Genomic DNA, 14,691 nt, shown 5'->3' with positions numbered 1-14,691 from the left:
ACTTTTTGTCCCCATTTTTACCTTTTTGCTTGTGTTTTACTGACTCTGATGGTGCCCTGGGTACAACTAACCAGTCCTAGGGCCTGTGCTCTGTATGCAATGAGTATGCAAATGAGGCTAATTATAATTATCTATGTCATCCTACCTATAAGTCCCTAGTATATGGTAGTGCTGTAGTTTTAGAGACCCCAGCATAGGTGGTGCACCCATATGTGCACTGTTGAGGTGCCCAGTGTCATTTTAAAGGCAGGCCTGCCTTGCTGGCTGCTTTTAAAGTAAAGTTACATGCAAATTCGACTTTGGAATAAAAAGTAGTTCCAAAGTCTTAAACTACCTTATTTTTACCTATAAATTACCCCTAAAGTGTGTCCTATGTGCCCCTAGGGCTGGGTGCCATGTAACTATAAGCAGGTACCTTATAAAAATAGTTTTATAAGTCGTGGTGAGGTAAAACAGCCACTTTTGTTTTTCCCTCATTGTAGTGAATGGCCTCCATAGGCTAGAATGGGGAGACTTTATTTTAATTTATAAAGTCACCTTAAGTGACAGATACCTCAAGTTTGGTATCAAATTCATTGTCATAATAAATCCCACAATTTACAATTGTTAGATTTAATATAACATGTTCAACTAAAGAGTTTTAAACTTTACCTGGAAAGTTGCCATCTTCAGCCCTGCAGTGTTTTGCTGCTTTGCTCTGATTGGCCAGCCTCTGGCAGCCTTGATGAGGTGTGAAGTGCCCTGGACTCCACACAAAGAGATGTGCCTGGGGGAGGAGATCTTCCCTCAGCAGATGGGGAAGCAGGAAGGGCTGCCAAACTGGTCTTCAAAGGCAGAGAAGGACATTTGGAGCAACCCAGCAACACCCCCACATCCTGCAAACCCAGACAATTAAGTGCCTCCCGATTAGATTAGGAGAGGGCAGACGAAGGATGTGTTTAAGATTGTTAGCCACACCAGTCGGTGGGCTCGGCCAGATGTAACCTCCAAAAATCACTTTCAGCCATGATGGATTTTTGAGGAATGTTGCTCCCTGGGATTGATTGTTGCCATACTTCCCAGGAAGTGGTCATCACAGGGGGAAGGACCCTGCACCTGATTGAAGAACCGGGACCCCCCTGTTTTTCACCCAGGAGCAAGGATAAAACTGGCAGACCTGCCCCCACACCTCAGATCCCTGCCAGATTCCAACCAGGAAGAACTACAGAAGAAGGATTGCCCTGCTGGCCCCCTGACCTGCATCTAGACATGGAGGACTGCACCAGCTGCACACTTGGGCTTCACCACAAGAAGGACTTTAACTGACTTCAACTGATTCAAGGAGGAACTCTCTGTTTGCTACAGGTGAAAAATTGCTAACCAGAGTACCCTGCACCAACTCCTGAAGAAGCTGACCCCCTGTCCAGTAGCTGTTTTGGAGTTTGTGCCAGGTGCATTCTGGGAGTTGTAGTCCACACCCTCAAGGAGCATCTCAGCGCTTCTGGAACCTTGGGGTGAGCTGTGGACACCAAAAGAACCTTAAAAGAACATCTGGAAGAAGATCCAGAAGTTTGGAGGACATTTGGAAAAAAGCTCCATAAAGGGACCGACCCGCCGCAGCAACTCTAGCCAGCTTGCCTCAACCGCGACCCGGCCTGACTTGCAGATTCATCCCGGTGAAGAAAATCTCTGAAAAGTGACTAAGTCCGAACGTAGAAAGTTGACCGGGACTTCCAAGGCAGTTTATCCGAAGAGGGCTCCAGCGACGTCAGATCAAGATTCAGGTTTGCCCCGGTCAAAGGATTTTCATCTCGAAAATTGACTAAATCGGAAGGTAAAAATCTCCACCGAGGGCTTCCACAATGCGTACGCGAGGAAGAGTTCCAGGAGGTCGGATGTGACTGGTCCCGCTGAAGAAAATCTCCAGAAAAACGACAAGTTCCGAAGGTAAACTTTTGATCGAGGCCTCCTGCGATATGTAGCCGAACAGGGCTCCGTCGAGGTCGGCCTTAAACTTTGACTTTGCCCCAGTCGAGGTGCAACCAGATGGCCACATTGGCGCTATTCGTTTCTAAGCGTTAAAAAGTATTCATTCTTTTAAAAATTCATATCTCCGTTTCTCCTTATCTGATTTTAATAGTTTTGGTGTCATTTTAAAGATACAAATATAATCTATTTTTATAAATTGATGTTGGATTTATAATTTTTACTTATTTACTGTTTTGTGATTTTTAAATGCTTTACACATATGTCTCCTAAGTTAAGCCTTGTTGCTTGTTTCCAAGCTACCAAGGGTTGAGCTGGGTTTAATTTTTTGAGGCCTAACTGGACCTAAGTGGAGGTTAGTGGCCCATTGCTAATTGTAGGTACTTATCTGCCCTAGCAACCCATTTTCCAACAGAGGCACATTGCTCTGGGTGAGGCTGGCGGGTTCTTTCGAGTCCTGGAGTGGGGTGTAGACCCTGGATGGAGGCATGTGTTCTTACTGGGGAGGCTGGCTGGTGAGCTGGTACCATTTGTCAGTATTTGCCCCAAATACAAACCATGGGGACTTTTACGATGGCCTATCAGCGGTGGTGGCCCGGTCGGTGGGTTTCCCTGTACTCATGGGTGAAGACTTCAGTGGAGTAGAAGACGTTGTGTCCAACGGGTTCCACCTCCCCGCTGGCCATTGCTGTGCCGGTGCAAGTCGGCAAGCCTCGTTTGAAATGGCAGACTCAGTCGGATGTTTGAAGGATAGTTCATCCTAATAAACCAAGTATTCGTCCTACTCTCCCTTCCATGATTTACATGATTAGATCAAAAATGTAGCAGCCCTGAATTAATTCCTCACATACCTTGTGCAGAGCATCGAGATAGAACATATTCTGACCATAGTGCTCTCATTTCACACCTCCAGGTGGATGACTACGTTTGCCGATCCCATCATGGAGACTGCAGCCCAAATCACTAGATAAACTGGCATTCACAGGCACAATAGGCGGAGGAAACACATCAATACTTTGAAATCAATGATGGGACAGCAGTTACCAATCCAATGAATAGAATGGTTCTAGCATTGTGTGGTGCTTGCACTGCGACTGTCTTTGGCATTAGGAATGACCTGTTGTCTGAGTTAACATCCGGTGAAGAGCAGGTAGGCCTCATAGATCCGGTGATGCAGAAACTTGAGTGTAGGAGGCTGGCTCAGTGTACGGTGTACACCTGTGGTGTGGCACGCTATACTGAGTCCAGGCAACCATTAGTGATAGTGAATAGGTGTCCAGGTAGCAGAAGCTCTCTAGGGGTAGCTGAGGCGGGCAGCTGAATCTTATCCGGGAGAAATGTAAAGCACTCGCAATACCACAGTTGTCAGACAATAACTCACTCACGAGAAAGAACCACACAAGTGTTGTAAAAATAAAGGATACTTTATTACAGAACTACTACTAGACTGGCATTGGTGTATCTCCCTTTGAGATAACTACACACAATATGTACACAAAGTAACCAGCAGAGATAGTAAAAAAATACACAGGGCCCTAGGGGAGGACCCTTGCCATATACTAAAAAACTGGAATGTGAAATAGTGAACCCAATCAAGGTAAGTGTGGTAGTGAATTAGGGGCTGGGGACGGATAGAAACACCACAGGTAAGTACAGTAACTGTCCCCAGCAACCAGGTGCAAGGTAGTTACCCACCCATTTGTCCCATAGGCTAACCCCAAGAGCAGTGGTTGGAGTTTATGGAATTAATGACCCTGCCCAGCGGACCCCGAGGAAACCATCAGGCAAGAGGATGGATAGAGTGTCCCCACCACAGGACACCCAGAAGACAGAGTACCTACACCAGGGACCCAGATGCAGAGGGGAGAAGGGGCTCTCTGACATCAGTGGAAGCCTCAGATTGTCCAGCTGCTGTCACGACCCGTAGACTAGGGCAGTGGAACCCAGAGACAGATTCTGGATGTTCAGGACCTGCAAAGGAAGGGGACAGAGTCCAGCATCCTAGGAGGTGCCCAGGTGATGCAGGTGGCAATGCCTAGCCTCCTAGAAGTGAATTTCCTTCAAGTCGATGGAAGAAGTCCAGGAGAGGGGTCCAGGAGCTGCAGGAAATCCCAGGAGTCGCCTCGACAGTCACCGGTTTGTAGAGATTCAGTGACCAGCCAGGTCACAAACAAGCACTGGCAAATGCAAGCAGGAGCGGAAAAGTATTTGCAAAGTTTTTGGGAAAATAAACGTCCAGGAGTCTTTACCCAGGAAGGTGATACAGAGTTGGCTCTCAGCACACAGGAACGCCAGCAGAAGTCAATGGAGCCCCCACAAGTGACCCACAGGCGATAGACACGGAGTCACAAGGAGGCCTCAGCAGCACAACAAAACAGAAGTCCCATGTCGCAGGAGTTGCAGGACAGGGGCTGATCTTACAGTTGCAGAGTGCTGGAGGCTGAGGCTTCTTGGCACCTAAAGATCTCCTGAGGGAGGAGTCACCATCACTTGGCAAGTGCAACAGTCGCGGGCACAGCGGTTCCAGTCCAGTGGCAGGAGCAGGGGCCCACAGTCTCCGAGGTTGGTCGAAAGACAAGCAGGACCCAGAGGAAGCCACAGACTCACCCCCCTGTATTGCAGAGTCTTCAGATCTCTTGAGGTGCCTACGGATGCAGGGGTGTGACTCCTTCACTCACAGGGAGATTCCTTCATGCTTCCAGGTGCAAACAGTCCTTGTGACCCTGGAGGATGCCCAGCCTAGATGCTGCAGAGTTCTTGTAGGATCCGGAGAAACAATGTTGCAGTGGGAGTCTTCCTACCAGAAGCAGATGAGCAGGGGTTCCAGAGGCCAGGAGCAGAAGATGTCTTTCAGATTGTTTCTTGGAGAGTCTTGCTCGACGAATCGGAGGACCCACCCACGGAGGAGCCCTTAAGTAACCCTACAAGGGGGGGTTGTCACTCCCTGAAGTAACCCACCTATTAGAGGGGATCAGGGACATCGTCTACCTGCCCTAACCAGTCAGATTCTCCCAGGGGCCTCTGCCCATCTTGTTGCCAAGATGGCAGAATCAAGTGGCCACCTGGCGGAGCTCTGTGCAACTCCCTAGGGGGAGGAGCTGGACAAAGGGATGGTCACTTCCCTGTCCTTTGTGTAGTTTAGTACCATAGCGGGAACCAGGGGTCCCTGAACTGGTGCAAGGAGGGCACCAAATATGCCCTTCAAGGCAGCCTGGTGGCGCTCAGAGGCCAGCCCTTGGATCACTAATACACAGGGGGAGGTGGTCACACCTCTCACATGCATGAAATCCTTTGTTCTGCCTCTCCGGCTTGAGCCAGGCTCACCAGCAGAAGGACAGAGCAGTGTCTGGGGTCAGCAGCGGCACGGGCTGGCTGCTAGACCCCATAAGGCTGCACAGGCTGATACCAAACATGCCTAGGTTTGGAGAAGCCAATTTGTAGTTGGACCACTCGTGCTGACCAGTTTCCACTACATACCTTAAGATGGCTTCCCCACACTTAGAGTCCAGGAATTGGCCTGGGGTCTGTAGGGGTTCCCTACTCATACAGGGGTACCCTCACACTTAGGGACATGCACTCTGCCCTCTGGCTGAAGGGCCTACCAGAGTGGTGACTTATAGTGTCTAAGTGCAGTGACCAGGTTCAGTGGTGAAAGGGTGCATGCACCTTTTCATGCAGGCTGCAATGGCAGGCCTGCAGTCACAGTTTGCATGGGCTCCTATGGATGGCACAATACATGATGCAGCTCATGGAGGACCCCTGGTGTACCAATGCCCTGGGTGCCTAGGTACCATATACTAGGGACTTGCATAGGTGCACAAATATGCCAATTGTGGGTGTAGAAAGTTTACCAGCAACCAAATTTAGAGGAGAGATCAGTCACTGGGGTTCTGGTTAGCAGGATCCCAGTGAACTACAGTCTAAATGCAGACATCAGGCAAAAAGTGGGGGTAACTGTGCTAGAAAGATGGCACTTTCCTACACTGAGACTGACAAAGAAAGACTTGTTAAAGCAGCATGCGCCTCAAACCCATAATTCGAGTGTTGCAATTATAACGCCTACTTAGGGCCTGATTTACAGTTTGGGGGATGGGATACTTGGTGTCCGATGTCGCAGATATCCTATCCGCCGTAATACAAGCACCACAGGATATAATGCACTTGTAGTACGGTGGACTGGATATCCGTCACGTTTGTGGTGGAGTATCCCATCTGCCAAACTCTGAATCATTCCTTCTGCCTCTAGGCATACTGAAGGTGTAAGAGCTGGAAGACTCCTGGTCTGGTTTCGTAGCCAGAACCGAAGAGGTCGGCCCACGAAGCAAATAACTATTAACACCGGTCGTTCAAGGTGCACTCAAGCTGGCATTATTGAGGTCTTTAATTACTACACAGATCTTTATGCTTTAACCCGAGTACCTCCCTTACAGTAGCTCTCGACGGGTTGAATGCGATGGCTGTGGTTGTTGTTAGATTCTTCTTGTCAAACCATATGTTGAGGTCTGCTGTGGTTTATAGGATTGGGTGGTCCTGATGGGTGTGGGTTACGGGATCAAGAAGGGCCTCTTTGAAGTTTGCGTTGTTGCTTTGTGGTTTGTATATTAAGCGGAAGGAAGAGGTAATAGTCGGAGTGTGGTGACATCTTATCAAGGATTCACAGCCGTCCATGGTGAGATCTTCATTGATTATTTGTTTTGTTTATGGACGACAGCCAGGCCTCCTCCAGCTTTGTGTGTACAATTTGTGTTAATGATCTGAAAATCAGACGTGATCTTCGCTGAGCCATCAAGGTGAGGTCCAGTGTTTCTGAGAATAGATCCATTTGTGTTCATGGATCTTGCGTTGAAGAGTAGGCGTTTTAGTTGTGTTTTTGTGTTTTTCGTGCCCTGTAGTGAAGGTGGAGGGGGGGTTAGGTGTTTTGGTGTGGCTGGTTTGGAGGTGAAACGTGGCTGTAGTTGGAGGTACAAGGGAGGTTGTTTGGTTAGAAATATATGAACTTTCGGATGTGTGGGCCTGTTGTGGTGGGTCGTGGCGTTGTAACTTCTGTGGTGTTTGGTCATTTGTTTAGAATGTTGTGGGAATCCTGCGACCATGTGTTTACACGTTCCCTTGATTTTCAATTTCTTTCTGGCAAGTGACATTGTATCTTAGGTTGTTTGGTTGCAGTTAATGTACTGTTGTATTGTTTGTGATGGGATGTGAAGTGTTGTAACTATCTGGAAAGGTTAGATGGCTGCAGACATTTGTAAGTAGTTATTCTGTGTTTGTATATGAGGGGTCTGCCCAGTTTTACTCCCCTCGAGCATGCATGCCAACTGGCCCGATCACGTGTGTGGCTTCAGGTTTGTGAGGCCCGTATCGTCCCCCCCCCCCCCCGTTTATTTTTCTTAGAAATCCACCACTTTGCTTGTCTGAAATGTTGGCACACGTGGTGCAGGTCTGCACTTCTTTCGCTTTATCTGGAGTACCCCTCAAGTGATGACCTTCGACCCCAGCCCGAAAGCAGCCATATCAGTCCCATTCACCCGTCGCTGGGTGGGTGAGGGCCGATCAGTCCCACCTGCAGCCCTTTCTATGTACTTGATGATCAGCGGGGTGGAGTGGGGGTCGTTTCTGCCCCCCTCCCCCTCAGTGCTCTATCCGCCCCAACCCCAGTATATGTCCTTTACGTGAAGCGTTTTCCACCATGGCGGCTTGTTGTCAGTGAGGGAAGCGCTGAGAGAAACCAGATGTGTTTGATGTATTCCGTCGTCCTTGACACTTACTGGAAGAAGAAACGCACTTAGAATTTGTGTATCAGCATCTGGTGCCAAAAATCAATAGTGGTGCATATTCTTTAACATGTGTGGTAAACAGGGGCGTGCAGTCACCCCCTCTCCTCACCCTGGGGTTCTCAGGCGATGATTAACTAAAGTTTAAAAATAGAAAAGCAGCATTTATGTCAACCATCTTTAACAACTTCTAAGCAACAATGATGGGTTTCACTGCAGAGAACGGTCCATCTGCTCGTGACTTGTGTTGCTGTTGTGGGGTTTGTGCTCTCTCCATTGCAGCATGTCGTGGCCTTTAGAACACTATATGGGGTCCAGGGGACGGTGGTCCAACGGAAACACCAAGTCGTTTGCACCCTCAGTGGGTGCGCTTAGCCCGTCTTTGGGAAGTAGATGTACATCGACCGCTGTGACCTTGTGTTTGGGTTCATGGTGTGTCGGGCACTCTTACAAGTCACATGTAAGCTGGAGGCTTAGCTTTTGGGGAGCTGGTTTCGCAGTGGGCGCCGCCCCACCACGACCACTTGTGGGGACTAACACACGGATATTGCCGAGTGCCCAAACATCCCAAGTGAATCACCGAGGGAGTTACACCAGTCTAAAAGGAGATAAGCCTAAGAGCTGCGAACTAACTGCAGTCACATCTTCCTACCGGTAACCACCACAAACCCACCTTGCCACCTCTATAATCCCTCCTCGCCACCAGTCACCTCTATAATCCCTCCTCGCCACCAGTCACCTCTATAATCCCTCCTCGTCACCAGTAACCAGCACAATCCCTCCTCGTCACCTGTTACCAGCACAATCCCTCCTCGCCACCAGTCACCTCTATAATCCGTCCTCGCCACCAGTCACCTCTATAAGCCCTCCTCGCCACCAGTAACCAGCACAACCCCTCCTCACCACCAGTAACCAGCACAATCCCTCCTTGCCACCATTCACCTGTATAATCCCTCCTCGCCACCATTCACCTCTATAATCCCTCCTCGCCACCAGTCACCTCTATAATCCCTCCTCGTCACCAGTAACCAGCACAATCCCTCCTCGTCACCTGTTACCAGCACAATCCCTCCTCGCCACCAGTCACCTCTATAATCCGTCCTCGCCACCAGTCACCTCTATAAGCCCTCCTCGCCACCAGTAACCAGCACAACCCCTCCTCACCACCAGTAACCAGCACAATCCCTCCTTGCCACCATTCACCTGTATAATCCCTCCTCGCCACCATTCACCTCTGTAATCCCTCCTCACCACCAATCACCTCTATAAATCCCTCCTCGCCACCAGTAACTAGCACAATCCCTCTTCGCCACCAGTTACCAGCACAATCCCTCCTCGCCACCAGTAACCAGCACAATCCCTCCTCGCCACCAGTAACCTCTATAATCCCTCCTCACCACCAGTAACCAGCACAATCCCTCCTCGCCACCTCTATAATCCCTCCTCGCCACCAGTAACCTCTATAATCCCTCCTCGTCACCAGTAACCAGCACAATCCCTCCTCGTCACCTGTTACCAGCACAATCCCTCCTCACCACCAGTCACCTCTATAATCCGTCCTCGCCACCAGTCACCTCTGTAATCCCTCCTCACCACCAATCACTTCTATAATCCCTCCTCACCACCAGTAACCAGCACAATCCCTCCTCGCCACCAGTAACCAGCACAATCCCTCCTCGCCACCAGTAACCAGCACAATCCCTCCTCGCCACCAGTAACCAGCACAATCCCTCCTCGCCACCAGTAACCAGCACAATCCCTCCTTGCCACCAGTAACCTCTATAATCCCTCCTCGCCACCAGTAACCAGCACAATCCCTCCTCGCCACCATTCACCTCTCTAATCCCTTCTCGCCACCAGTAACGTCTATAATCCCTCCTCCTCGCCACCAGTCACCTGCATAATCCCTCCTCGCCACCATTCACCTGTATAATCCCTCCTTGTCAGCAGTAACTAGCACAATCCGTCCTCACCACCATTCACCTCTATAATCCCTCCTCGCCACCAGTAACCAGCACAATCCCTCCTCGCCACCATTCACCTCTCTAATCCCTTCTCGCCACCAGTAACGTCTATAATCCCTCCTCCTCGCCACCAGTCACCTGCATAATCCCTCCTCGCCACCATTCACCTGTATAATCCCTCCTTGTCAGCAGTAACTAGCACAATCCGTCCTCACCACCATTCACCTCTATAATCCCTCCTCGCCAGCAGTAACCAGCACAATCCCTCCTCGCCAGCAGTAACCAGCACAATCCCTCCTCGCCACCAGTAATCTCTATAATCCCTCCTTGCCACCAGTAACCAGCACAATCCCTCCTCGCCACCAGTAACCAGCACAATCCCTCCTCGCCACCAGTCACCTCTATAATCCCTCCTCGCCACCAGTCACCTCTATAATCCCTCCTCGCCACCAGTCACCTCTATAAGCCCTCCTCGCCACCAGTAACCAGCACCACCCCTCCTCACCACCAGTAACCAGCACAATCCCTCCTCGCCACCATTCACCTGTATAATCCCTCCTCGCCACCAGTAACCAGCACAATCCCTCCTCGCCACCATTCACCTCTATAATCCCTCCTCGCCACCAATCACCTCTATAATCCCTCCTCGCCACCCATCACCTCTATAATCCCTCCTCACCACCAGTAACCAGCACAATCCCTCCTCGCCACCAGTAACCAGCACAATCCCTTCTCACCACCATTCACCTCTCTAATCCCTTCTCGCCACCAGTAACATCTATAATCCCTCCTCGCCACCAGTCACCTCTATAATCCCTCCTTGCCACCAGTAACCTCTATAATCATTCCACACCATCAGTAACCTCTATAATCACTCCTAACCCCCAGTAACCAGAACAATCCCTCCTCGCCACCGGTAACCAGCACAATCCCTCCTCGCCACCAGTCACCTCGATAATTACTCCACACCATCAGTAACCTTTATAATCCCTCCTCCCCACTAGTAACCTCTATGATCTCTGCACACCATCAGTAACCCCTATAATCACTCCACACCATCAGTAACCAGCACAGTCTCTCCTTGCCATCAGTCACCTCTATAATCCCTCCTCGCCACCGGTAACCAGCACAATCCCTCCTCGCTGCCAGTCACCTGTATAATCACTCCACACCATGAGTAACCTCTATAATCCCTCCTCACCACCAGTAACCTCTATAATCCCTCCTCACCACCAGTACCCTCTATAATCCCTCCTCGTCACCAGTCACCTCTACAATCCCTCCTTGCCACCAGTAACCCCTCCTTGCCACTAGTAACCGCAATCCTTCCACACCATCAGTAACCGCTATAATCACTCCACGTCATCAGTAACCGCTACAATCACTCCTCACTAGCAGTAACCTCTATAATAATTCCACACTACCAGTACCCTGAATAATTCCTTCTCACCTCCGGTCACCTCTATAATCCCTACTCGCCACTTGTCACCTCTGTAATCCCTCCACGCCACCAGTAACCTCTATAATCGCTGCCCCCCATCAGTAACCTCTATAGTCACCCGCACCACCAGTCACCTCTTTAATCACTGCACACCATCAGTAATCTCTATAATCACTCCACACCGTCAGTAACCTCTATAATCACTCCTTGCCACCAGTGACCTCTCACTCCTCACCACCAGTACCTTCTACATTTCCTCCTCACCACCTGTAGCCTCTGTTATCCCGCCTCACCATCACTAACTGCTACAATCACTCCTCACCACCAGTAGCCACTATAATCACTCACTAGTAACATTTACAATCACTCCTCACCATCAGTAGCCTCTGCAGTTGCTTCTCACCAGCAGTAAACTTTACATCCATCCACACCACCAGTAACCCCTATAGTCACTTCTCACCATGAGTAGCCTCTACAATCACTCGTCAACACTAATACCTTCTACAATCACTTGTCAACACTAATACCTTCTACAATCACTTGTCACCACAAGTACCTTCTACAATCTCATCATCGCAGCAATTCACCCTCAACACCTACAACCTAGAATCCCTCTTCACCACCAATTAATACAGTCCCTTCTCATGGCCAGCAATGTCTTCCATCTCTCCTCGCCACCACTGATCTCTACAATCTCTTCTCGACACAAGTAACTTCTCTATAATCGTTCAAGTCTCTTCACACCGCCTGTGACCTCTGCATTCTCCCTCCACAACACCAAACTACAATCCCACCACACCGGTAAACTCCGCAATCCCTCCTCACAAAATATAATCTCTCCAATCCCTCGTCACCACCTGTAATCGCCTTAATCCCCACTAACCACCACGTACCCCTACAGGTACTGCAATTCCTCCTCACTGCCTGTAACCTGTGCAGTCACCTTTAAATCCCCCTATATCACCAGTAACCTCTTCAATCCTTCCTCACCACCGGTACCTTCTTCATTCCCTCCTCACCACCGGTACCTTCAACAATCCCACCTCACCACCAGAACCTTCTACAGTCCCGTCTCCCCACCGGTACCTTCTTCAATTTCTTCTCACCACCAGTACTCTCTACAGTCCCTTCTCATTACCAGTACCTTCTACAGCCCCTCTCATCCCTCGCCACCAGTAACACCTGCGATCCCTACTCACCAGTAGTAACCGCTACAATCCTTCTTCACAACCTAAAAGCCCAGCTAATCTTCATCACCAACAAAAAGTTCTATATTCCATCCGCCTCACCAACAAACTTTACAGTTCTGCTCACCACCACATTCAGAGAACGTTTTAAAGTTTTTTTACTTTACACTTTGCTTCCTTGTTTGCATACATTTTATTCATCTGTCAAAAGTATTTAATTTTCTAAGCCTCTAAATAGCACTTGTGGAGCCCCTGGCGGTCCTCGGACTGCAGGTTAGGAACCCCTGTTGTAGGGGACACTGGTGGCGAGCCGGAATACTAGAAGTTATTGGTGCACGAGGAGGGATTGTAGATGTTACTGGAGGGTAGAGATGGCGAGGAGGCTTTGTGGAGTTTGTTGGTCATCAGCACATATTGTGGAGTTTGTTGGTCATCAGCAGATGTTGTAGAGTTTGTTGGTCATCAGCAGATGTTGTAGAGTTTGTTGGTCATCAGCAGATGTTGTAGAGTTTGTTGGTCACAAGAAGGCTTTGTGGGGTTTGTTGGTGGGAGATGAGGGATTGTAGAATTTGTTGGTGGTGACTGGAAATGTATTTGTGTGATAGAATGTGAGCTTTTTATATTATGTGACGCCGTTGAGTCAATCTGATTTGTGTTGTACCCATGTCAAGCCTGCATAGTTTGAGTTTTCTGCATTTTTATTAAAACATTTTTACTTTATCTTAATACTTGCGGATTTTGTTTTTTTTTGTTGCCAGGTCCAAAAAGTTGGCAGCTCTTGCGAATTGCTTGCAGACGGCTGCACTAACCAAGGCGGACTTGCGATTTGAACTGGACGAGCTGGAGTTAGCAGCATTGCTTGTGCAAGAGGAGGAGCTGGAGGCTTCTGGGGCAGGGAAGAAGCAGTCGTGTGGACCTTCTCAGGCTAACGCAAGTGGCACAGAGGAGTCGAGTAGCAGCTCCTCCTCCTCCAACGACACCGAGTTCGACTCGTCATCTGGGACCGACAAAGACACAGATTCATCAGACGACACAGAGGACAGCGTTTCAGATGAAGACGGGGTGTCGGACGGCGAACATGTGAAAACCGCCTCTTCTCGAGAGACCCTTCTGGAGAAGACACCTCCACTGGTGGAGGTCCTTGGACTGATCCAGAACACAGACACATCTGGGAGTGGTGGCCAACAGCCAGGAGAGTCTTTGCATCCGCCCCCTTCCTCTGGAGACCGAGTGGAAGAGCTGAGTGAAAAACTCTGGACAACTGTGGTCCTTTCTGAGCCCTCTGGAGACCTGGCTAGCGAGGTGGAGCCAGGTTTGCACAAAGCAGTGTCACACGGTGCTCAAAAGTCGCATGAAACTGATACGGGAAAGGTAAGGTGCCCTCTGGCGTCACCTACTGTTTCTGGAAGACCAGAGGGAGAGCCAGGAGACCACCTCCCAGCCACAGTTGTGCTTCCTGAAGGCTCTAAGGAAAGGGCCGCTGAGGTGGGTCTCCCCGGCACAGATGCTGCTCAGCCGCCACGGGACCCTGGCATTGAGATCACGGACGGTTCTTTCCAGTCACCTAGAATTTCTGGAAACCAAACACTGATTGAAGAACTTGGAGAATATTTGCAGACGGCAGCTGTGCTCTCTGAGTGCTGTGCGGAGCGGGCTACAGAGCTGGAGTCTGGGTGGCAGGACACCGAGACGGAGAGTACTCCAGATGCACAGTAAAGAGAGTTAGAGAAGTCTTGACTTGAAAGGATTGTGGACAAGGTTTTACCTCTGATCAGTCAGAGCACCTGGTGGGAGGCCTTTGAAGGATTGTAGGACCTCATCACACACTGCACAAATGAGCATGACGTCAATGTTGAAGGTTCCATAAAGAGAGTAAAGTCCTTCATGAGCCCAGACAAAAATAAAACTTTTTTTCCATAATATCCCATTCTCATATGGTGGAAGTCTTAGGGTGTTGAACAACATTTGATACCATTAGTGGCAGGAGATACAACAATATCGTTTGACGTCATAGGCTGGGTCAAAGTTTCTCCTTTAACTCTAATTCGGTCAAAAATGTCAGGTGTTTCGGGGTTCAGTCTGACTACTGAACTGTCTAAAGGTGGATGGGTTGAGTTTGCAGGCTTTTTGTTCTTTATATTCCTTGGGATAGGCCAGGAACCCAGAGGGTAGTCACAGTGTTCATAACAGCCATCCCCCCTGCAATCCCTCCCCCTCATCCATAGATGTGCATTCACGCGGAATTCCATTATCAGCACAGTAGTGTGTCTATTATGACTATGATGAGAGGGGCCAGACGCGCCCGCTATAGTCTGCCTATTATGAATATGACGAGAGAGGCCGGGCACATCCTGCTATAGTCT

The 14,691-nt window shown here is 49.5% G+C and overlaps 1 protein-coding gene across 4 annotated transcripts in view; it reads left to right on the top strand.

Moving 5' to 3' along the window:
• Positions 1–14,250, top strand: part of SHQ1 (SHQ1, H/ACA ribonucleoprotein assembly factor) — a 166,511-nt gene extending 152,261 nt beyond the window's left edge. For all 4 annotated transcript variants that reach the window (XM_069206108.1, XM_069206107.1, XM_069206105.1 and 1 more), the window contains one exon: positions 13,087–14,250. In XM_069206108.1, the coding sequence (XP_069062209.1) occupies positions 13,087–14,044 (958 nt within the window). In that variant the 3' untranslated portion in view covers positions 14,045–14,250. The remainder of the gene's footprint in view (positions 1–13,086) is intronic.
• Positions 14,251–14,691: the final 441 nt, after the last annotated feature.

This window comes from Pleurodeles waltl, chromosome 9 (genome assembly GCF_031143425.1).
Source record: "Pleurodeles waltl isolate 20211129_DDA chromosome 9, aPleWal1.hap1.20221129, whole genome shotgun sequence".
NCBI classification, from domain to species: domain Eukaryota; kingdom Metazoa; phylum Chordata; class Amphibia; order Caudata; family Salamandridae; genus Pleurodeles; species Pleurodeles waltl.
The sequence above is the reverse complement of the archived record's forward strand: the minus strand, read 5'-3'. Positions and strand labels throughout refer to the sequence as shown.